The 26807-nt window shown below is 32.3% G+C and overlaps 1 protein-coding gene across 1 annotated transcript; it reads left to right on the plus strand.

The window, feature by feature from the left end:
- The first annotated feature begins 4520 nt into the window (after positions 1–4520).
- LOC111508937 (uncharacterized) lies at positions 4521–20052 on the plus strand. The gene is made up of 4 exons (XM_023164586.2): positions 4521–4698; positions 10605–10775; positions 17780–18095; positions 19402–20052. Exons 1-4 carry the CDS (start codon positions 4687–4689, stop codon positions 19548–19550), a joined length of 648 nt encoding a protein of 215 aa, XP_023020354.2. The 5' UTR covers positions 4521–4686; the 3' UTR covers positions 19551–20052.
- The last annotated feature ends 6755 nt before the right edge of the window (positions 20053–26807 follow it).

Genomic DNA, 26807 nt, shown 5'->3' on the forward strand with positions numbered 1-26807 from the left:
AAACGTTTACTGATGTAATATTTATATTACATCAGTAAACTCAATTACTGATTTTTTGAAGTTTTCCTAGAACTATCAAAATGAAAAAATAATTTTTCACTGAACACTTTTACATGGGTCGAATGATGAAAATAACAATTTAAATGTAGAAAGAAGGTGAAAGAATCGAGAATTCAAACATTTTGTGGCAATATTCATGACTTGTTACACAAAGAGAGACAGTTCGAATGATGATGTATCATTATTTTATACATCGTTTCAAAATCACATTATTTCATATACGTAATTATATATGTTGATTTGTCAAGTGTCAGTAGGTCTGCGACATCTTTTATGAAATTGTGACAGCACCATATAGCTGGGATATGATTTTACCCAAAATATTTCAGTAATTTGTCTTATCAAGCTTCCACAATAATGAAAAATAAGGAAATCATAATGGAGAACTTTATAGATGCATGAAAATGCCAAACGTTCTATTCATCAGTCAGTTCGTATTCAATATTTTTTTCAATACAAAAATAAGGAATTATGCAGATACTATCCTCACGTTTCGAAAAATAAAATCTGCGTTTTCTTTGAGAATTGGAAAATCTAAGGACATTGACAATTTTGTTTTTCGCTAATTAGCTTCATTTCTAAACTTCCTCGACAAATGTCAAAGGAGTTTTGAAATGTGAAGTTGGTATGTCAATGTTGTTAAGATAAGTACCTGTATGAATTCCTAGCTCTTTTTTGATAGGCAAAATCATTGAATATGGCAAGTTAATGACAAATAAAACATTTTTTATATGAAAAATACTTTAAATTCACGCAGTTATTTATCGGGTCAACTGGAAAATTTGGCCTATCTACACGTGTATGAAGTTATCCATTACAATTTTAATTTTTTTTTCAAACTGTAGAAGGTGAAAATAACCCAGAGAAGATCGATAAAAACTCTGATTTCCTTGTCATATAATTAATTTTTTTCAAAATTGGTGTTAATCATAGCATAATGAATAAATATGAATAATCATGATTGGAAATTTTATTCAGAATACCTACGTTGTGAAATATGAAACATGAATTGAAAGGGATATATTTTCAGTAGAGATTGATTTTTGGGAAAATAAGGTTTTAGCTTTCTACTTCTTCGTCTTAATAACGGAAAAATTTGGAAATCTTCCAAAGGAAGAAAGGAAGCAATCAATTTCAATTACTTATTTGAAAATATACGAATATGTTTCTGCATATAATGAAACGTACCGGAAATATTGAAACAATGATTTCAGGTGTATTTAGGATACAAAAAAGCACCAAATAAGTATCATATATGATATAATAATAATATGATAATAACTTCATTCATTCATTTGAAAGGTTTCACACAACATAATAATAATAATAGTAATAGTTAAATGAAGAAAAATAACGATAAGTGTAAAAGCATTTGCTTATAACAAGAACAATACAATTTGAAAAATTTATCGAAATACAGATAAAATATATAGATATAAAGTTGAACCTATAACATTATTGATAGTAAAAAGGATATATAAGAGTTCAAGATATATAACTATCGTTACTGGCAATTTCAGTTACACAACGTAAAATACAATGTAAATACAAGTAAAACTTCCAAATAATGGAAAGAATAATACATACCTATATACTAGTGGAAGAAAAATGGCACAATAATTGGAACCTGATCATGTCAACAAAATCGGAAACTACTATCCCAGGTTGAGAAACAATGAATAGTCTTGATTTTTTTCAACAAGTGAATTTCAATTATGAAAAATTTACCTTTATATTTCAAAATTTAAAACACTTCCAAAATACAAATTATGAAATTATAAAACAACAAGTGAATTATTCGGAAAGTACGAATCTCCTCAGGAATAGTAATATACAGTTTCCGAGCCAGGTAAGTATAAGAGTGTTGGAAAATTGATTTTTGTGTCTGGGAAAGCTATACCCAATTCACAATACTTCCACAATTCGAACGATAATTCTATATCTTCTAGCGCTCATTAGATCCCAAAAGATAAATATATTTGAATCGGAATTTTTATATTAGTTCAGAATATTATTAAAGCTGTTGAGGAACAAAAAATACATTCATTCTAGTACCGAATCATGAAAGTCTTAGTGAAACTAGATTCAAATAATGATGAAGGTCTTAAATAACACTAGTTTACAGCCAATTTACGACTGTAATGCCAAAGGCAGTAATTTTTGATCCCTAAATGCCAAAATCATAGTAAAAATTTCCTAACAAATGAGATTTTTGAGTTATGATTTTTTTCACAAAAATTTATTCCAAATTCACTTTTCCTCTAATTTGAGGAAATTTTTTAAAATCTGGCAACACAAAGTCTAAAACAAGTTGAAGGCCGTTCTGCTCCACAATGGTAACAAAAGACCCTCTATTCACTTATTCTAAATGCATGCAATAAGTATAAGTGGCAAATATGTGGTGACCGAAAAGTCATAGGACTGTTACTACGTTTTCAGGGCGGATTTACGAAGTTTTACTGTTTTCTTTCGCTTTTGGAACTGTAGGGCAACACATAGCCATTATCAAGGAAAAGAATGGCCTCCGAGAGATATATATATATATATATATATATTCCAGGTCAAGCTAACGTGAAGAATATACCTCTTGTTAATCCCAAAAACGTTTTGTTACCTCCATTACACATTAAACTGGGATTAATGAGAAATTTTGTAGAAGCATTAGACAAAGAAGATGATGCGTTTAAATATCTTCAACACGTTTTTCCAGAATTAAGTGATGCAAAGCTCGAGGAAGGTATATTTGTTGGATCACAAATTAGAAAACTACTGAGTGATCAACAGTTTCATGAAAAATCAAGTAATGTTGAATTAGCTGCGTGAAGTTTTTTCAAAAGAATTGTTTTTTAGGGAACAAGTTTTTAGAGAACAAGAAAGTAGAAAATAACGAAACATTTGTAGATGAACGACTTGAAAACTACTGCAGAATGGAATGTCGTATGTCTCTCAAAATCCATATCTTGCACTCCCATTTGAACGGTACCAAGGCAGATGGGATGCAGCAATGATCGGGGATTATTGGTGGTTCCTCATGAGGGAAAACGATGAAACACGTTTGGACAAAAAATCTGCAATGTACGAACATCTTCAAGAATCAAACCATAAGATAAATGAAGATAACCTCAAAATCCTGCATATATGTAATAAAGGGAGAAAAATGAATCTGTTGGAGGCCATGGAAATTAACAAATCAATTAAAAACCAGAAACATAAACCCCTAAACGAGCAACTTGATTTATGTAGGTCTCCTCTCTTGAATTTATGAGTTTAACAACCTCTAGAATTTTCAGGATGGTATTTTGAGTTGGCATCCTGTCTCTCAAATACATGGCCTTGCAGCACACCTGAAAATTCTATAAAATCGATGCTCCAAATTCATATTTCAGTTTTATACTTGATAATGGGATCAAAGCCGAAACCAGTCGTAAAATAAAATTCATTTCATTCATTCATTCATTCAATTCATTCATTCATTTCATTCAAGTGATCATGAATTACCATAAAGTAAACAAGTCATCAATCACACATATTAAAACGATGAACCGATATAAACATAAGTCAAAATTTGCAAAAAGGTTATGCACAAAAGACTTCATTTGAATGTTTTTCCATGTGTATTGTAAATAAAGTCTATTATCCTCAAAATATATTGATTTTTTTGTTTTGATTTTATATTTCCCAATAATATGTATAATTTTTGTATGGAATAAAAATAACTATAACTCAAAATCTTTACATGATGGAAATTTTTTATGTTGGAGTCGCAGTCAGGATGCTTTAAACTCTCATGTATAGCCATTACAATATTAGTCGCATTTTTTTATTTGTTGGCTAGTGTGATTATGTAGAAAAAATTACTACATTACCTATCTACCCGTATTTCTTTACATCATATGAAATATATTTGTGATTAACTCCAAAAGCATAATTTCTAATGAAGCTGTGTTTGTCGCTCTTTGGTATTATTTCCTAAAAAACAAAAATCATTGTAAAATAAATATATGGTTGAGAAAGCTTTAATTTGAGGAGTTAACCGCACAATATTGGGAAATATGCTATTACATGACCTTATCCAGGTTTGTATATGACCACTTAATCATCTTTCACTCTCAAGTCGGTTATTTATTATGCATCAAGATCCATCGTAAAAGCCTTTTATGGCACATTTTGTAACATATTCATTTTATATCACGTTCAATTGGGAAAGGTTCCCCAATATACTCTCATAATAAATGCAAAAAATTGCAAAATACGCCATCATTTTTATTACGTTACATGAGCGCCTAATCGAACTTAATGAGCGGTCATTTTTTCAACGATAACATCGAAATGTACTGAATCGTTTTCAGACAAATTTACTACTTCGAGGAAGGAGAGTGCAAATCTGGAATATTTCGAGTGCGTGGGAGTAAACTAGAGTAAAAGTATTGCTCTAGTGAAAAAACACAATAGATTACCAAATAACTCGAATGGTATATATATACCAAAATAATTCTCTAAACAGTAGTTATTCCTTTGTTTGTGGTGCGTTTGCTCCTTCAATTCATACAAAAAAATATTTCGAGTGTGTGATTACTTTTAGTGCTGGTATTATCTTGCGGTTTATTTTGCAAGGATTAATCAAAGATGTTCACTGCAGTAAGTGGTTAATCTAATGTGAATGTGCGGAAATAAGGATAAAAGAGAACTTCCTTATAATAACAATTGTTTCGAATATTTTTTTAAAGTTTTGCAGTTCAGTGAATCAACAAATATCAAACTTGAAAATTCATACTACTATTTTATACAAAAAATCATGCAGCAGTTTCCAGAATTTTTTATTTTTACAGCAAATGATCAATGAATCATGAACACCAAACCAGGACTATTATATTCCTGTTGCTGATAAAAGAGCATCCGAATTTCAATTTCGAAAATGTTCTAATGAAAATTTTAAATCAACCAAATATGAATTGTGACCATATTTGAACTTGCAGGAAATAACATTTGTATCAATACTCATTTTTGTATTAAATGGAACAGACTTTGAAATAAGTTGACAAATACTCAACGAAAAATGACCACGACTAATGAAAACTATTCCATCATCAGATCTTATATGAGAGTATCATCTAAGTAGGTACTTCCTTTCGAACACAAAAAAATAATCAAAAATGGTTTGAGTAGTATACAATTATTGTTCTATTCGTCATGGAACAATTCATGTAGATTTAAAAATTCGACCATTTTGTTACGAATATCGTCATTAGAACCAAATTTGAATGGGTCTGTTCGTACACCAGCAAAGAATCTCCTCCCAGACAAAAAATAAATAAAATCCGATACATATTGTGAGAAATTTCCACTGAACATACATAAAAAAAAATCAAAAATTTGGGAATATCCTTTTTTGTAAAGTGGGTTTTAAATTATGAAAAAAAAAGAAATGTATTCAGTCATGGACTTACATTACATTACAGGAATTTAATACTATGAAAACAGCTCCAAAAGTGATTGACCAGTGTCGTCGATTTGGATAATTTCAAAAATTAATTTTCCATAATTCACTGTTCTAAGTAATCATCGTCAACCTTGAATCGTTATTATTTCAAAAATATCGGTTAGTTGGGCATTTCGAATATTAATTTTAGATAGCTGTTCTTCGAATCAAAATAAAATAATTCAGTTTTTATTAATGTATAATTAAAAGGAAATGTGTTTATTCACCTATTTCTCGCTGTAATACTTCAAAAAATTATTACATTCTGCAATTGAATTAACTGCAAATGATGATCATCAAGAATCGAATGGATCGTAAATTGCTCAAATTGCTCTTCGAAAGGTTGAAAGGAGAGAAAGGTTTTGGCTTTCTACGTCTTCTTCTTGATATAAAAACATGTGGGAATATTCCATAGAAAGGAAGGAATCAATCAATTTCAGAAAAGTAATTCTATTCAAAGATGTGTAGATCATGCAAAGAAGTAACTTTCAGGCACAAAGTGAAAGAGAAAGCATTATTGAAATATCTACTTCATATAAACATTGAATTACACGAAATAAAAATACTTTAGAAACAAATACTTTTACGAAAACTGACTATTATTTTGATGTCATATATTATCAGAAGCATCATTGAATACAAATCAATTAACAGAGATTAGCTTATTAGAACAGAAAAAGAAAAAAAACACCTCAAAAGTGCTGCTTTGTCATCTCCTGTTCATAAAAGAGGACATATCTCTCTTCACTTACAAGCGATTTTGGTGAAATTGGGAATACGTGTGAATCGTAGTATTCATTCCACGTGCCACTATAAGGGTGTCTGCAATTTGCTGTGTAATGCCTGTTGTAAGTAGTCCCACTATGAATCGAAAGTGCATCTGAATCTTTCCGTTGAAGAGAATATTTTTAAATAAATTACTAAAATACGGGAAAACTTATGGATTGATAGGGACTTTCTTGCACCTCGAACAGTTTGGTTTTTCAACTCCATCCAGGGTTTCCTCTTTGGAGAAGAAATCCTAGCATTGTGACAAACTCAATTGACCAGTTTTTTGTGGTATAGGGAGAGACAAATCCCAGAAAGGATCGAAGTTTACTGATGAGCATCAACAGTGTGTGCACTTCATAGTAGATTTCAATTGACTAACGAAGTTGTCTACCCTCTTAGAGTTTTTCATGTTCAACTATCTCAGCCAAGACTCTTGCCCTTTTTCGCTGTCGCTCAATTTTTCGTCAATCTCCGTTAAGATCGGTTTAGGTTTCTCAGTATTTCCATTGAGGTCCTCATGTTAACCTTCTAAAACATATCGAAGGAATTTCTGGGCGTCTTGATGGGCACCGTTCATACCAAAAATACTAGTATTGCATGTATCCTTCTTTAAATATTCTAGCAACCACCTCGTCTTTGATAAACATTATACTGTTCATGACTTATACAAAAACACTTTTCTCTATTCAGTTTGTATCCCAAACATTCATTGTGGAATGGAATCATATATCATTCATAGGATTCCTACACAATATACTAAATGAAAGAGGAAAAATTTCACTCACATGGGACACTGTCGTCCTCACTGGTAGACATCCGACGTTTCACCGCAAGCCAAAATCTTTCTTTCCCAAAAAATTAACTTCTTCTGAAAATATACCCCTTTCAATTTGAAGTTGAAAGGAGAAATTCGTGTCTAATAGAAACTTCCATTCTATAGCACGAAAAACACAGAAAACTGTTGTTGAACTGAACAAATTGAAATTCTGACTACAATGACCTGTTACTTGAAAATTAATAACACTATTCATGATAATATTATACAATTTTCACATTGAAAATTTTATTTATGAGGCGCTTCGCTACACTGTTGCTTCATCAGTTAGACATAATTATCTTTTTGTTCCACAGTGGTCTGAATACCTATTCCTTTTCGGTGTTTGCATGTTCATATAGAGCTTGAACAATGAATCGAAGACTGTCAAAAAAATCATCCAGTTTCAAAAACTATTTTGTTCTCAAGATCATCAGGTTTGCTCAAGAAACAAGAGAATTTCGAAAGGAATGAATGGAATACAGTATTTTATTCTGGTGTAGAAATAGTGTTTCAAATAAAAAGGACTACCATCCGTCGACTGTGAACATTCATTATGAATGTAGAGAAAAAATATCTTTGAGGAAATAATAACAAAATCAAATGTCAACTAACTGATGAACATATTCTCGGTAATTTACAATTTATAAAATTTAAAAAAGTTTCATTGGAAAAAAGTAAAAAAAGTATCTGTTCTTCATCAATGACCTGGTAGCCTCTAGGATTTAGGAGTTTCAATTTAGTTACCATGAAAATATGATTAAGGAGAAAAGGTCATCAAAATGTAGTATTTATTTGGTATATTCTGAGGTGACTATTTACTTTGTTGTTAAATATAAACCATCATTGTCGAGAAATGAAAGAGTCGTTGAGAAGATACAAAACAAAATTAATCTGACAAAGTAGTTTCTGAAGTGATTTGGAAGAACTTTTAAAGATGAAAAATGTTCGAATTTTTCGATGAATTATATATTGGAAGGGTCAATTATATAAAAAAATTGGTATTCAAAAGAATTTTGTTGTGAAAATAGTATCGGAAAATACTTTCCATTCCATTATTGTAAATACAATGTAAACTGATCGTCTTCCACAAAGAGTGCCGACCTAATTGAATTTCAAATTGACATAATTCAAAGTCAGTTGGGAGAAAGTGTATTCCACTTCGTACTTTCTTTCGACCTGGAGTAAATTCTGTTGGTCCGACACCAGCTCAGGTTCAAACAATCTTTGAAAAATGAAAAAAAATACTTTCAAGAAAAGTATGTTTACACTGAGGTTGTTGAACGACTAGATCTTACATTCGAATAATGATTTGAATATTTCAAATATTCGACAATGTAGTTTCCGTCATCAGAGAAGAACTAAATATCTACTTACTGTTACGGAAGTGTGGTTCAGATGAATCGCGAAGGGCACAGAATCGCTATTTTTAAATAATCTGATTATAACTAGAAATATTAACTGTTTGTTATTATTTTTCTGTAGGTTTCCATATCCTGTGGATATGTTGAAGTTAGCTGGAACCTAAGGAATTATAGATATTCATTTTCAAAATATCTGATTTTTTTTCGTTAGACATTTTATGAAATGATGCTGTTAACCACATGTAACAAATTCACACGCGTAAGTCCTGATCCCGTGGGTATATCTGGATGAAAGGTACTCAATGTTACTTTTGGATGATAAAGCTCTTCAATACTATAATAATCATAAATCAATTCAGTTGTTTCACAATGTATCCAACTTCGTAGGGGAGAAATAAGTCAAACTTCATTTGGTCTTATAGACAATAACAAACATTCTTCAGATCAAAATATCCTGTAGCAACTATCCTCATCGACAGCTCTATAGTTGAGTAGGTGAAATAAAGTTAATTCATCACAAACCTGTTTCATTTATGGCAAAATAAGTCAAGTGGTTTGGTGATTTTTGTGAGTTCCGATAGCAAGTACTCTTCTTTACTGTGAAGATCTGAGCTATTGAGCTATTGTTTTCATCAGCCGCTACTTCAAATTTCAGTCTAAGAAATTCATGTCAATTCATCTACCTGTATGCATGTTGAGTAAGTTATAATCGATATTCTCTGAAATTACAAAACCGACTAATAATGTAACAGAGGCTGCTTCTCATTCTCACGGATTCGGGATCTACGCGGGTAAATTAGTTACATTCTGTAGTTCACGCGGACCAAGTCACGGGCAGAAGCTATTCTATACAAAGTAAATCTGTAACAGTTCTGACAATTAGTTTAGTAGTTTTTGAGTTTATCCATTGTAAACAAACAAATCTTTTGACTTCATAATGTGCAATATGTTTACTTATATCGATTGAACAATCTTTGTGTTTGGATTCGAGAGTAAAGATTTGAGAAAATGTTTTTATAATGAAGAAATAGTGGACATGAATAGAAACATTCATTTTATGAATATTCATGTAGCTTCAATGTTTCTTTTCCATTTTCGAATTTGAAATATTATTTTTTTATCGATCGTGAAGTCATGAGATTTTCATCATTTTTATAATTTCTATGGCTATGAATAAGGTAGTAAGAAAAGTTCTGTTATAAATTCTCCTGAAAAAATACTGTCAGCTCCACTTGCATCACTGAAATGTATATGATAATTATAGTATAGGTGACTAAAGTTCAACTGAATACAGAATCAGTATTGAAAAATCAATGAAATTTACATTGGTGACATTAATTCATTTTGTGTTTCCGTTTACATTAAAATAAGAAACTGAACATTTCTCTACTCATAGTTCATAAAACAAGCTCTATTTTTAAATTCTCGATTGTTTAGTACTGAAAAAATAAACAAAAAGCTAGGGATTTGAAACCAACATTTTCATGTATGTTGCTCCTTCGTTAAGATGTATATGAAAAGTTTTCTGATTGCGCTGAAAAAATAAAGAGACGTGTGTAGTGGATAAGTTTATGAAAAAAGTTCATATAAACAGTGACGTACATTTTTAGTCAAAAATGTTGGTTAAACTGCGTCAGAAGCCTTCTCTGAACTCAATAATTCATATCTATTCGAAGTTAAATAAACCTTTCATTACTGGAAAAAATATTGCCTGATTTCATGAAAATCAGATAAGAGATATTCACAAAATTATTTTAAAAAATCAGAAAAACTCAATATCATGTATTGAGGATCCATATTTATATAAACCTTAAAAAATATTTCGTAGGATTTTTTAACTACAATAAGGAAATGCCCTGCCCATAATACATTAAGGGAAAAGAATAAACGATGAAAATGAAAAAAAATGAATGGTTAGACTTGAATTTGTGGCTAAAGATGAATAATCAACAATAATAATCATGAAGGCAATGGAATATTTTTCAGTCAATTCAATATCCGTACAGAAAATATTCATTTCAGATGAATGTTTTCTGAATTTCAACCTACATTTCAACTTGAATCACTTTCTCAATGTTGATATTGTCATTACCATTCTAACACATACTTTTTGCAGATGAAAAGCATTCCTCTTTTCATCACATTCATGTCGATTGCAAGAAGTGAACCTCCAAATACTGATTATGGAACTCCTCTTGGTGCACCTCTCACTAGCTATGGAACACCTAACTACAATGAGGGTCATAACGGCCAAGGTCACCATGACCATCATGGAGATAGTGGAGAGGTATGTAAGATTATTTTGAATTGTTTTCAATTGATAAAACGTGTTGAGCAATCACTTTGTATATTTTTATCATGTGAAATGATTTTTTTCCATGTCTGATTCAAGATTTTGCTTGATTCTCAAAATTTTAATATAAGTTCAAATGTCTTTGTTTTTTATATTCTGAATCTCCTCATACTCAATCATCTCATTGGGTCATAGCTCAATAATTAACATATTTCTTTCACTAAAGTTTCTGATTTCATTAGTGCAGACAATTCGTAGATGTTATGATCTTTCGATACCTAATGATTGTTGATTTTAGGTACATCAAATATTACAGAACCAGTTTTATACATGATCAAAAATACCTGAAATATAAGTTCAATAATGCAAAATTGAATTCCCTATTTTTGTTTCTTATTTCAACCGTTGACTTTCAGTTACAACTTTTAGACTCACATCTTTCCATATAATACGCATATATGCATATGATACGTATCGTCACGAAAATTGAATGAAACTTCCTATATTTTTATATCGTATCGTGTTGTAGGACAAGGTTGTGATGAAAAGATTGGAAAAATATCCGAAAAAACTGTGAAAGTATCTGTATGAAATGAATGATCTCCAACTCTACTAGGATGCTCTGAATTTGTCAAAATCATTGATCCAGAAAGGATCAATCAGAGTTACAAAAATAGTAATTTATGCCATTTCTAATACGTTCTTTCCATGAAAGAGAGACACTGATAGTGACCTTAACCAATTATATGAGAAATCTGATGAGACAGCAAATAACAACCTCACCGAATGTGCAGTTTTCTGGGCTTCTCTAGTGAAGAACATAATAAAATCCTGATTTGATGATTTTTGCAACGTTCTCGTTGATTATTTTCACTTGATTAGTTTCATTAGGACTGTTTGGCAGAGTATTAGAATAACAGGTAGTACGAAGGTTACTGTCAACTGAAAAAATGTGGAATGCGAAATAATTGAAATCTTCAATAACCAATATAGGATGAAGAACCATTTCTACTAAATTTATTATTTGTTACGACCGGTTTCGGTTTGTTAGACCATTCTCTTGAGAACAGCATAGAGAAAAATACCTAACGCAAACTCTGGTCATACTGATGGCAATATAGAGTTTTGAAATTTTTTAAGTAGACCTTCTTGTCACACCCTGCAGATTGCATATGTTTTTTTATACACAAATGTGTATCACATACACATACATATGAGAGAAATTTGAAGTTTTCTAGGTACTTCTATGCTCAGCTCTATCAGTTTGGAGATGACGTATAATAGCACTATGTGTATGAGCCTCGCATTCTGTACAAGTCTTGTCGATAATGGAACCTAGAATATTGAATAATATTGATGATTTCTCGAACGAACAATAAACAAAGCTGTTCAAAAAAGAAGGTAAATGTTCAGATTTCGCAGCAACGTGCATTCATTTCAGCGATTTTTCATGCTGGTACAATCGTTTTGAACATATGTTCACTGTTTCAGCTGTTATCATGTTTAGTTTGTTGGTGAGAGGCATAAAAGTTAAGTTTTTTGCGTGTTCGGCGATTTTCTGCTATCGAAATAAAAAGGATCAAAGAATTACCATCAAATTTCAAGTAAAAATTTAGTACACTTGAAATGTTGACAGTGCCATACGGTGATTGTACTCTGATTCAGAAACATGTGTACATGTGGTACAAGCTTTTTGAAGAAGGTCGAAGTTGCTGGTGATGTTGGCATATCAGTTGGCTCGTACCATGCAATTTTTGGACACTTGTGGGCATGATGCTTGTGCCAGCAAAGTTTGTTCCAAAATTGCTGAATTTCGACAAAAAAACGCCGCATGAGCACCGCTCATGGAAGTGTTGAATGACGTCAACAACGATCCAGATTTACTTAAGAAGGTCATAACTGGTGACGAATCATGGGTAAATGATTATGACATCAAAACCAACGTACAATGGTCCCAATGGAAGAGCCCAGGATAACCAAGACCAGAAAAAGCTCACCAAGTTCGATTAAATGTCAAGGCTTTGCTAACTGTTTTCTCCGATTATCGTGGTGTAGTACATCAGGAATTCTTGCCACATAGTTGAATTGTCAATGACGAGTATTATCTTGAAGTTTGCGCCGCTTATCAAAAACAATACGAAAGAAGCCTCCAGAAAAAAATTAATGGCTTTTGCATCACGATAGTGCACCTTTCAGAACTGCTTCGAGAATTATAAAAACCGCTGGACCAAGTGCATTATATCTGAGGGAAACTACTTTGAAATTGATGAATGAATGATTATTTTTAGAGAAAAATGAAAATTCACCTTTTTTTTCGAACAGAGTAATGAATATCTCTTCCATTCCTGATTCAAATCTACAATTATGAAATCATCAGATAAACACATAACAACATCGTTGAGTCACAAATACTGATGTTGATTGAAATGCCACAATCGAGTACAAAGCTCTAATATTTTATTTTGGTAAGCAATGGAACATGAAAATAATTTGAGAAGTTATTAAAAACAAAGTGTTTCTGAAGTTTTTATTGTGATGGCGTGACTTGATAGAAGATGAAATAATGAATTTTGGAGTAACATTACAAAATATAAAACACTGCGTCCGAAACATGGAACGGAATGATAATTTCTAACTAGACCCTAGCAATCTTAGTTGATGTGGTGTGTGACTTGTACGTGTCTAATGTGAAATATAGCATTGAACAAATAAAGTACCTACTGAAATATTTTGGTTTAGTTTACGGTGATTCCTTGGCATTTACCATGGGTATTATGATTTTGAAAGTTTATTCGTGTTCATCTACATTCCTGTTAACCATTATTCATTTGAAAATCGGCAGTTTGAAAAAATACGTGTCATTTAAATTATATTTGAATCGTAGTTTGGCTGTAATTTTTCACCAAACTGAATTTTTTCTGTCAGTTTCATGATAGAAATTTTTAGTGATTTAATAATTATAATAATAATTATAATAAATTTACTTCCCATCGAAATAACAAGATAACAACAAAAAAACAAGAGAGAGAAAAATAGAAACCGTTTGTATTTGATTTGCAAATGGCTTTTGGCTCAGATCGCGAATCTGCTCTTCCACCAAGGCCAAAAAATTACAAAAATAAAATATTTTATTAGGGCTTGAAGTGAAAAAATTATAAAAAAAGAAAAGAGAAGATAATATATAGATATAGAGATATATGAATAGCTAAAACTTTTTTCAGGATTCTTGCCCCGGACCTAGTTATTCTGAATGCTCAACAGATGCTGTTTAAACATACTTTTAAAAACAGTTTCTGACATGTTGAAACAATTGTTTTCCCATTTATGGAGAAAATTTATCATAGAGGAGGTATTATAGGAAAAATGTTATTTAAATATTTCCTTTTTATCTATAGGAATGTTTAACACTATCTTTTTACGCCAATTCAGTTTATGTACATCTGTTATATGAGACAAATGTTCATATAAGTAGTGAGAATTCCTATATTTGAATATTGTATGAAAACGTCTGCGATTTAACATATTCAACTACTCCAAATCTGCTAATTCGTGTGAAATTCTGGATCTTTTTCTGATACATTAACCTGATGCAAGAGTTTTGAACTTTTTGTATGGGGCACCTGTCGTTCTTGTCTAAATATGAATGATAAACAGCGTCATAGTGGTTGAAATGAGATAAAACTAACAACTCACATAGCATTTTCTTGACATCTACATCCAAAAATATTGTCTATGGAATATATGAGTTTCAATGATGAATAAGCAATTTTAAGTTTTGAATACGGTCTAAATTGTATCAGACTCTCCCATTTTCAAGCTAGTTTTTTACATCTTCCCTGATGCTATCACTTCCAAAGATAATAGCTACTGATTCCTTTGGATTGATTTTCAACATATGGTCAGTGGACACTTTTAAAATCATATTTAGATCAAAATTTATATCGGTTACTGCTTGACCTATATATGAATATTTGAAAAATGAATATATTTGCAGATGTCCTGCATGAAGGTGCTATTTAAAAGATTTCAACTTCTTGATAAATGTGGCAGTATAGAGGGTATAGAAAAGTGGGCCTAAAATGCCACCTTGGGGTACTTCCGTTTTGTTTCTCCAAGTAGAAGAAATATCATGAATCTGTACTTTTTGTAATATATTATATAGATAACATGATATCAACATTACTGATGCATCACTGAACCCAAAAAAAATGTAATATAGCACAAAGTATTTTATGATTGATGGTGTCAAATGCTTTTGAATAATTCAATAGAAATAGTGCTAAGAATATATGTATCCACTACTCAGTAGGTAATGAATGTCCTATGGCTTCTATAATGAAATCATTAATCATTTTACAATAATAACTCACAACCATAGTTTCTAAAAACATGTCGACTGATTGAATGAACAGCCTTTCATTATAAACTCAAGAATATACATTATACAATTATTGCACACACTGAATGAACAGCATGAATTCTGTTTAAGGTTAATAGTTCAAAATTACAAAACCATTGAAAACAATTCGTGCTTTTCTTTCATGATTCACCGAAATGTGAGTGAGTTATTCAACATTAAACTTTATTAAATCTTTCTCCCTGAGGCAAATAACATTAATTCCAAACCGATTAATTGTAAATATTTGAGCGGGTTTCACAAGAAAACTTACTCAATTCCTGAAATTAAATTCATGAATGTAGAATGAAGAATCATGTTTGAGTGATCATGCAAATGAAATTATGCTCCTCCTTGGTTGAAGAATTCGAATAGAATATCAATGTAGCACGTGCGCGAATTGAGTTTCCGTGGATACAAAAAAAATAACAATCATGAAAGACGTAGTACATTGATGATGATACGATACTGATGTAGATTCTGAGATTTAAAAAAAATATTTTAGTTTAAATTTTTTTTTACTTCGGGCTACATACTAATCTTTTTTTAATAGCGGGGGATTTTCATAAATTCCAAATCATATGCTGTTGGAGTACATCAATTACACCTCAAGTTTTGGTTTCAATTTGCCAAGATTCAACATATTTGAAATTACTCTATTCTCCTTGAATTGATATTGCATTTTAATCAGTATCTGTAACAAATTATTTCCTTTTTTGGTGAAACACAATATAATCAGTAGCTATCAACATGGATACTACATTGGTAAGTCAACGGAAGGAGCGGCTGCAACTTTCCTGGAGCATATTTATAATGGTATTGGCAAAGGTAAATTTGTAGCTGCGCTTTTCTTTGACTTATCCAAGGCATTCGACTCCATTCGATATACTTACAAACAAATTATATGCAATAGGTATTAGAGGAACATTTCTTACATGGGTACTATCATATATGAAGTTCAAGAAATTATATGTGACATGGGATGATACGAACTCTGTTACATTCAACGTAGATATTGGAGTTCCACAGGGCTCAGTTTTGGGACCACTGATTTTCCTGATTTATATCAATGATTCACCTCAACAACTAGGTACAAAATCAATATTACTTTTTGCCGATGATACTGCAGCTGATAGTCTGAACTGAACACAATAAGTCGAAAATTTTCGAAATGGTGTCACACAAATGAATTTATAGTCAATGCCGACAAAACGGTGTCAGTTAAATTCATCAACCGAAGACACTTAGAGCCTATACTGGTTGATATAAATAATGTCACTATCTATCCGTCGGAAACCACGAAATTTTCAGGACTTCATATAGATTCTGCTGGTTGGGTCGTCAAGTTCACATAAATTAGTTTGCATAAGAATCAACACCAGTTTTTATCCCTTGGTTCAACTTGGTACAAAAGGTTATGAATAAAGACCATTTGTTGAACATTTACTATGCGATGGTTTATTCAGTACTATCTTACAATGTGAGGAGATTAACATCCGTCGAAAATACATCTATCAAAAAAGGATAATACGTATGTTGTATGGTCTTCGACACACAGATTCCTGTAGACCCATTTTGAAGAAAAAAAAGATTTTAACGCTACTATATATATATATATATATATATATATATATATATATATATATATATATAATATATATATATATATATATATATAGTTGTCTGCTTTTTGTAAAAACTGTTTGGAACTAATTCAAAGTGTCACAATTACCCAACAAGAAATGGAAGTCTAATTAAACTGCAGCAACATAGTAGGTTTCAAAAATCACCTCTCTAGCAGGCTCCAAGATATTCAATTGTCTGCCTTCAAATATAAAGAGTATCCCATTAATGTCTACTTTGAAACGGAGAGTTAAAGAATGCCTTTTAGAGGGATGTTTATATTCTATCAATGAGTATACTTCCAAATAATTTTGATCAATGTACTGTAATCTCTATGTCATAATAATAATAGTGGTAGAAATTTTCACACGATAACTTGTATTGAAATGCGTCAATATTATAATCCATTGTAAAAATTCTATGCCAATTATTAGCATTGATAATTAATATTAGTGGAGTTTTATCCTAAGACCTCGATACGTATTTCGATCATCAAGTGATCATCTTCAAGAAGAAGATTGAACTAAATATACAAACACTGTTATACTTTTTTATACCATAGATACCTCTGCTAGGTACCTGCGTCTGAATTGTCTTGAAATAATTTTACAATGCTGCCTTATCTACTAGTCATCCTCATAATATAATGTATAAAATTATTGCTGGCTGTGAATAGATTCAATTCCTCTTATTAGTTCCTCCCAAAATCACTGTCAGTTATTAATGCTTTAAAAACCATTCGACACTCAATTTGACACTTCTAGGTTTTATATTATAATTATATTTTGATCACATCAAATAGATTATATATTTTTCTGATATTCGTGTCGGATGGATTCCCGTCATATTGACTTGCGCATACAATCAGTAGTTAATGAGTTTCCTGTACTGTTATTCACTAAAGTGACATGAGATGTTGAAAATTCAATAGTTGTCATTGATATAACATTTGTGGGAGTAAATATTCTCAAATTTGCAGCCAAAATCCTACGAATTTGGATATCAAGTGAAAGACGACTATACAGGCACCAACTACAACAGAAAAGAATCTAGTGATGGTAACCAAGTACGAGGAGAGTACCGTGTAGCCTTGCCAGACGGTCGGACCCAGATCGTAACTTACTGGGCTGACTGGCAAAGTGGATTCCACGCTGATGTCAGATACGAAGGAGAGGCTCAGTTCCCTGATCAGTACAACAAGGACAACAGAGGATACAATAATGGGGGATATGGCAATGGTGGAGGATATAATGGAGGAGCTTCCAACCAATATGGAGCTCCTGGATTCGGAAATAGTAAGTCCATAAGTCATATTATTGTAAAATCAAACAGGTTATCAATTTCCTCAAAATACAATTTCACACATCTAGTCGGTCCTCCACCACTTCGTATTTTCTAAGTTTCCATGTTCATGTTTTTTGTAATCAATTAATTTCCCAGTTAAAGAAAATGAAATGTTTTTTTTGATATTTATTGACAAAAACTGTTTTTCTTTTTTTATCAATACAATATCAATAGCAACACAATAGCAACAGTATAAAACTAGATAAAATGAAAGTATAAATCAACTAAACTGAGTGATGTTTTCATGTTCATTCCTCAACAACCCTCCTGAATAAGAAACCATCATTTAATCCTAATAGACTTCAAAGCTCTTGTTAGTCCTTTTGTCAGTATATCTGCTTCTTGCCTGTTCAATTTCACATATCTCAGCTCTATTAATCTGCTAATAACTTTTTCTCTGATGAAGATATATTTGATATCAATATGTTTGGACCGTTTTGTATCGGGATTCTTGGTAAGCTGAACAAATCCCTGGTAGTCCTGATTTGTATAGGACTACAAAAATCTATTCTCATGTCAGTTATTAGATTCTTCAACCAAATTCTTTCACAAGCAGCTCTGGCAGCACTGCAAGCAGCAACGTACTTCAGTAATTAAACGTGAAACACACAGCTGTTTCTTTGTTGTCCAAGAAATGATCCAAATGATTTGAATGAATAACAGAAGTTGAATCAGCAAAACATAATTACTGTGGCCTTTTCTCGTCGCCTGTAACAAAGTTTCAGTTCAGAAGTTCCGCGCAGATATCTCAAAACTCTCTTGAGGTGTTTCCAGTGTTCCTCTCCAGCACAATCTAGAAAGCGACTCAAATAATTCACTGCAAAACAAATACCTGGTCGTGTATTTAGCATAGTGACGATAAGAATACCAATGAGTTCCCTATAAGGTTTGTCAGTTTTCAGACTAATGTCGGCAATGTTCTCTAATTTCAAGTCTGGTTATTCATTTGACCACAATATTATGCGTTAAGTTCAATACAAAATTACATTTTATAATTCCAAAATAATTTTATGAATGATACTTTGTTTTTTCAACTTCAAGAAAAGATGTCACCTAAATCATAATTATATATAAAAGAAACGCAGTGAGCGTTTTCCTTGAAATTGGTATCCAGTAACTTCAATTTAACACAAAAGTTGAGGTAAGCTGTCGATGAAGTTCTTGCAATATTTCTTTCGAAAATCATATCATGATTAGACTAAACTATTCCTTTGTTATTTTTGTATTTGAAACCTTCAAAATAATTACTCTTTTCAGCTGGATACGCTGCAGGACCTGCGACAAGTTCAGCAATAAACAATTTGGCAGCTGGGCATGATAACTACAACTACAATAATAATCATTACGATTCATATAACACCGGTTATAATAAGGCGCCTCCCAGTACTGTATATGGAGCTGTGTAAAGGATTTGTAGACTCCACGTAGAATTATGTGGATTCATATCATCGTACGAGTATCTCATTATCATACCATTAGCGCAGATATCTTCTCTCCAGTAAATAGTATATAGTAACCAAAAAGATCTCTAGTTTGTAGTTGATGACTTCTGAATTACTCAATAATTTTGGCCAGTATTTGCAGTGTTTGGTGATTCTTCAAGATTCCATCTTTTTCAAATATAACACAACTATATATACACATGGTACGACATGGTACGAAATAGCTGTGTAGATATCAAAGGCACGATGAAAATTGTTTTTTATGTTTTAGAATAATCCGTTGACAAATTTCAGGAGCCTTGTTAGAAAATTCTGAAAAATGAACGAAATTTAAAACCAATGATTTTTGCCGAAGTATTCTATTTATGACTATTGTAAAAGATCAATTATGGACGAAGGAATATTTTCTAAGAAATATTAATGGTCTATAATAACTTTCATAAACAGGATCGTATTATACATATGTCCAGTATTTGTTGATTGGAGTTGAAAGTACCTTCTCTGCGCCCTGTATATAGATTTTATATTTTTCTATTCGTAATTTTTTTTATACTTTTTATAATAAACGATCAAAGCCATCTATTGTTTTTATCAAATAGCCATCCTACACTTCAAAATATACTTCAATATGTATCTATATACCTTCTCAATTCGATAAATATTCTTCGTAGGTGGAGAGTATATTCGATATATATTTATGAATTCTCCTTGCTTCACGGTCCTAGGCTGATCTTCAAATATTTCTGAAAAAACATCTATTGTCGGTTTTTGTTCTAAGGTGTTGATTGAGAATGAATTTTATGTACAAATACAGAGTGGATAAAAGGAATGAAATATCTCTAAAATCTATCAGGAAATAATTCATCTGATGAAAAATAACCCTTTGGTTTTTCTCGATGAATTTTTGGACCAGCATTAATTTCTCAAGCAAGTTAACAAACCTTTTTGATAGTCTCGCACATCACCAGGAAGGGCTTCAACTTATCTGAACTTAGTGCCTAGGTTTCAAAATTTGATCAATATATCAGGAAGGTGCGCGGATTTTTACCAAACTGATTTTCAACTCAACGGGGATTTCACTGAGGAGATAACCGAAGAGAAAAACTATTAGAAGAACAATCAATTGAATAATGAAGAATAAATGAGGATGATGAAACATAATAATTAATGTCTTCAAATCCCACTAAATTCATGAGCATTCAATTAGTTTTGTATATCAAATTTCAACCTGCACAAACTTGTTTGTGGAACAAGATTTTTTAATTAGGTGTTATGAGAAAGATGGGAGAAAAACGCAATGAGGCAATGATGCTACAGAGTTTTCTGAAGACTTGGCAAAATAAAGAAGTCAGACGGTTCGCATATAGTAGAAAAAAATCTACAATTTCTCTTGCAAATACTATTTTGAAGAAGTTGGTAGGTTATTACATTTTACCAAATCTTCAAATTCACAGTGTTTACTCTACCTATTATTTTGATATTCCAGAATCAATAAACGTATCTATTCAATAACACTTTCACAGTGACTTTTTCATAAATGAAGAGATGAATACAAAAGATACACTTCAGTCATCCTTGATATGATACTAGCGACTCATCGCACAACATCATTATAGTTAAACCAATTTACACATATAAATAATAAATTGTACAAATATACTTTCCTCTTGAATCATTCTGTACATTGGTGAAAACCATAGCGAGGTGTTTTGGCATTTGTTTTGGAACATGGCTCAAACCAACTTGGTTATAGATAACAAATACTTGGTCTACTACAAGCAAACTCTGAAATTAGTAAATATTCGTTTTGAGGCCATCCGGCGATTTTGAAAAAAATTTTTAGTGTACTTACGTATTTTGATGCGTAGATTACGAATCCGAAAGAAGAAAGCGGCGCTTCCTTATATTTACAAAGTCACGACCCTTCAAAGTTCAGAGAAGCGCAACTTTTCAGCTTTCTTTTTGACAAGATAAACTATTCAAAAACACAAGCATCTATTCACTAGGTCACCTTTACATCTTATTTCTCCTTAATTGACACTTTTCAATTCAACAATCAACATTTTTCTTATAAAAAACTTGATTTGAAAACGAATGCTTCTTCTGGTGACATTCTTCTATTGTTAGGTTAGTTACTAATGACATTTCAGAAAAAAGCGGTATTTGCCACCGCCTACTATTTCGAATATAACTCATACTCACAAGGATTATTTTGCTGCTGTTAGTTTACTTCTTAAATCCATCTTGTCTTAATATATCACCAAAAACCAATTTACGATCTAAAGAATGAAGGCAAAAAACATTTGAATTACTTTAGGAATATTGACAGCATCAGTCGCACCAACTATCCATAAAATACAGAGATATATAACCAAAAAACAGCTCCGTATATTTTTCAACATTTTTATTGTAAAAATGTTGATTGTTGAAGTGAAAAGTGTCAAGAAAGGAGAAATAAGGTGTAAAGGTGAACTAGTGAATAAATGCTTGTTTTTTTAAATAGTTTATCTTGTGAAAAAGAAAGCTGAAAAGTTTCCCTTTTCTGAACTTAGAAGGGCCGTAACTTTGCAAATAAGGGAGAGCACCGCTTTTTTCTTTCGGATTCGTAATCTATGCATCAAAATACGTAAGTACACTCAAATTTTTTTTCAAAATCGCCGGGTGCCCTCAAAACGAATATTTATCCTAAGTTTTATAGGGTCAGTTCCAAAATCTTTCACTTGTTTATCCTAAGCACTATAAAAACCACATAAAACTACTCCTTCTCTTCTTGAAGATTTCTTGAAGGTGTTTGTAATCCACCAATAACAATTTATGGTAACTGTATTTCGGAAATATGATTTAATAACAGATTACAGCAATAGCAATACCATTTCGAATTTAATTCTCCCACAATATTGCATTTCAATTGTTTCATTGCGAAAATAATATTTACTTACAGCTGTTACGCGATATCAAGTGGTTCATCAGATTGTGTGGATGCGCCGTACCGTCCGGTTTGAAGATTATGGGAATATTATTCCATTGTATATTATGTTTCTACCGGTTGTTGAAACAAAACGATTAATTTCAAGACTTGTCTAGGAAAAGATTGAGTCATCATTTTCTTGAATGGCCTACACACATTTATAATGAACTGTCCTAGAAATAGTTCTTCGTGAGAACACTTCGATGTGTTGAAAATAATTACAAAATGAATCTCTGATTATTCTCTGAATGACATTTTTTTATGGAGGACTCGATATGTTTTCCTGTTCTCTGAGTGTACAACCTTCCACAATCTGAAAAATTAACAGAGCTGAATCAATTGAGAATCTGCTATAGAATAAAAAAGGGCAAATAGAATTGTTCACCCCGAAAAGTTACTGCGTAATATAAACATACGTCTGACATACGTCGGAAGAATGGAATATGTCAAGATGTCAAATGCGATAATCTACATATACAGATCGTTTTTTTTTGAAACTTCAGCAAACTTCCATATTTTCGTTTTCAACCTCTCATCTTAGCAATGGCAACCAAGTACAATGCATTTTCACAAAGCTATCCCAAATTCACTTGTTACCTGTTGAAAGAATATGTGCTGATTCACTGAGTCTTTAATTTTTCATGCCTTCCGAAACCCTAATCAACGAACTATCAACAAATTCACTAAGGCGATATAATCGTATGAAAGAACAAACAAGAGGATAAAACGTTCAGTTTGAGTATAAACATAAATATGATAACACAGGAACAAGGTAAAGTGAAGTGGGGTAAATGTGATTTACGTTTTGATTAGCTCAACTCTAATTCAATATAATGCAGCTAAGAGAAGTTTCAAAAATTCAAGGAAAAAACCGTATACTTTTTGAATGGTTCTTTATTCATTGTGTATGAGAAAGGTAAATAATATTTAATGTTGCAATATGTTTATTAAAATAATATCAATATATCACATCAACCCCAGGGACCCGACAAATGTAACGAAAGTTAACATTTTTAAGGTGAATAGTATATTTCGTAGTCTGGTGCAATTGTAGAAAAAATAAGCTCTTTGTGTTACTTATGATTTATTTTGTTGAAAAAAATACAAAAAATGTGAGCTTTCATAAAACAATGTCAGAACAAAGGAAACACTGATGAAATTGAACACAGAACATTCTCAGATGCCTTGAAGTTATTGTTGATTATTGAAGTTTTGAAAGGAAACTGGAAATTCGTACTTTCCACGTCTATCAATGATAGGATCAAGTAGCACTTCCATGATATCTTGTTGAAATACAGTATCAATGTCGTCATTTATTGGTAAAACAAATTTGTTTTCTCTAGGTCGTGTGAATTTAACTATCCATCCATCATCCGTGTGTTCCGATACCAGTGTCAGATAATGTTTCAATATCTTACCAATACCCAATATCCGACACATATATTCACAATTCCTGTGGATCTCAAATTTCTTTGTTTTCTTTCTATCACACGCATCTACTTCTACTCAACACTCAACTCAACAGTGTTATCCGAATCCCTTGATATTGGGCATATCAAATCTTCGTCTTTTCTGCTGTTGAAGGATACTAACTTTTTTCTATTTCTTTTTCTGTAGAAATTGAGTTTGGTCGTCCTTCAGCTGCTTTTTTTGCTCACTGTTTACCTCTTACACGAGAATGTAGGGTTACATTATGGTATTTTGAATGATTTGCTGCCTTACAAATTGATGTTCGGCCTGCTAAAACATCAGATATTGCAGTATTTAGATGAGTTACCAAATATTTTCATTTGTAGCATCGAACCATGATATGTATAGCAAAAGAAGCTTGTAAAACTTGGTCTACAACCATTTTAGTTTACTGTTTGGGTGGATTCAAATAAGTATCACAGGAAGTTATACAAACGGGGTAAATGTGATATGTTATGATACATTCGACCCAACTTGTAATAATACATTTACCCCAATAACCAGATTTCAAGAGGCAAAAAAATAATATATTTCGTCACGAACACAATCTTCGATTATCTGAACTCAGCTGAAATTCAAGTTCAGATTTCGACAACTTCTAGTGGTGGCCCATTAGACTAGTATATTTCGGGTTCCATCTAATAGATGGCAGAAGCATATTCATTTAAATAGCGATTGATATAAACTATTGTCACAATTTAGTCAGGGAAGCTATAGATTACGCTGTAGACGACCCCTCCCGATATAGAAGGCCCCGACACTCTGTCGAATGAGGCCCCTATGTCCTCCGTTAACAGATGAATAATATCTTCATCTATCTCACCCCAGCCAGGTAGGGGTATAACGCGAAGGGCGGTATGGATGTCTAAGGACTTTCATGCCACCATCAAACATCAGTCGTGACCCGTTTGTCTTTCTGACAAACTTCAGTTAAAAGGGGAAGGAGGCCAGGCTTCAACCTGAATAAAATCAAGATGGTTAACGTCGTATTGTCACAATTGCCCCATCATCACATACATATATCCCACTGTAACAGATACGTCTCAATATCTCAGACAAATTGGGAGTTTTTTGTCGATAAACATTCGTTTCAAGACAATTTATCGATTTTTTCATTATAACATCGAGAAAAAGAAATTGATTATCAACTTCCAGTTTTAACGTAAATTTTATCGTGAATTCTTTTGAATTCAATGGTGACATCAACGTTTTCTTGAATTATTTTTCCTCTTGAATTCATGAAACTAAACTCAAAAATATATTGAAAAAAGAGTGTGTTCACAAAGTTTTAAGGTGGATTTTGGGTTTTGAAAATGTCGACTACTTGAAGAGCTGGGTAAATATATATAGCTGCTATAAAAACATCACAAAGTTTTACAAATGGTAACAAGAAATAGCAAGATGTCATTAGAACTTTCTCCAATTAATTGCAAATCAGAATGTTGAAATCAAGTCTATGAATGACTTCTGGTCCTGTAGAAGAAGCGTTGTTCTTGCATAATTCAATCTAGTTGGAAGTAAGAATGATGTCAATGTTGAAATTTTCACGAATTTTGAAAACTCAAGTGCTAAATGGGACAAATGGCTGTCCTTTCATGAACCGAATTCAAACCGTTGATAGGCTCATGGAACTGATTTTTGACAATCAGAAACAACCCGCAGAAAATATTGCCACCCTTGTCGCATGTTTTAGAAAGTAATTGGGACTTGATTTCTGTGGACGAAAGAATAGTGAACAAACCAACAGAACATTGGCGACTTATTAGAAGAGTTGATGATAGGGCAGCCTTTGTAGCGAAATCCAACACGAAAAAGATCGGGAAACAACAGAGATTCGGAACAGTGTTTCAAGCTTCTGAGAAGCAGCCTTTGCAATTCCAGCGACATGATTATGTCAAGGCCTGTTGGTGTCCATTTCAACCCCCAACAAACTTGTCGAAGCAGAAAGTGGAATTGTATGTCCGGTTCAGATACATTTATCTCCTTGGAGAAAACCAATGCCTGGGTTTTTGTGGCATTGACTTGAACCTGGTTACTTTCACCCCATTTCAAAATCACTTCTAGGTCATCATTAAGATATGCAACCTCTTGCTGCCGGTGAAGATGTGCATCCGCAGCCGATGTCCTGGATTTCAAATGGAATGACTAAGCAAGTGTGCTGTCGTCAGAAAAACAATATATTGGATTCTTGGTTTTTTCCATAAGTCGTTGATATACAATAAAAATAGAGTTGGAGGCAATATGGATCTATAGGGAATACCAGCGTTGATGGTAAAAGTATTCAAGAGATATCCATCGATGGCCACTTGCAGGGAACGTTCTTCCAGGATGCTGGAGAGGCATGAACAAACATGATCCGACAAGCCATAGCATCGAAGTTTGACCAGCAGATCCTCATGCAAACCCACACACGGTCAAAGGCTTTGTAAATATCGAGCGCAACAGGTCTTGACCATGTTTCTCGATTGCGTTATTCCAATATGGGTGACATACGATAGAAGGTCACCTGTTGATCTTTGTTTCCGTCATATTGATGAGACCCAAAATGTTGAAGCCTTTCAAATATTTAAGGATATTGTGATTTTTGATATCACTGATAGCAAAGCGACTGGTCTATAGTTATTTGAAATTGTTTTTTGTCTCTTTTGGGAAAAGACTACACGCGAGCAATCTCCTAACAAGAAGAAAAACCCAGTCCTGGTTTGATTTGTGATTTGATTTTTCTTGTAAGACAGGTTTTGAAAGTCTGCAAAATACTGGTGCGAGTTCATTTGAGCACTTCT

This window comes from Leptinotarsa decemlineata, unplaced genomic scaffold (assembly GCF_025532065.1).
Source record: "Leptinotarsa decemlineata unplaced genomic scaffold, Ldec_3_MD MMD2_tig00000035_RagTag_RagTag, whole genome shotgun sequence".
Classification (NCBI taxonomy): Eukaryota; Metazoa; Arthropoda; class Insecta; order Coleoptera; family Chrysomelidae; genus Leptinotarsa; species Leptinotarsa decemlineata.

Bases quoted from the DNA above. Each gene is read 5' to 3' on its own strand.
- LOC111508937 (XM_023164586.2), top strand. The intron at 10,776-17,779 runs GTATGTAAGATT...TCAAATTTGCAG, and splicing joins ATCATGGAGATAGTGGAGAG to CCAAAATCCTACGAATTTGG. The intron at 18,096-19,401 runs GTAAGTCCATAA...TACTCTTTTCAG, and splicing joins AGCTCCTGGATTCGGAAATA to CTGGATACGCTGCAGGACCT.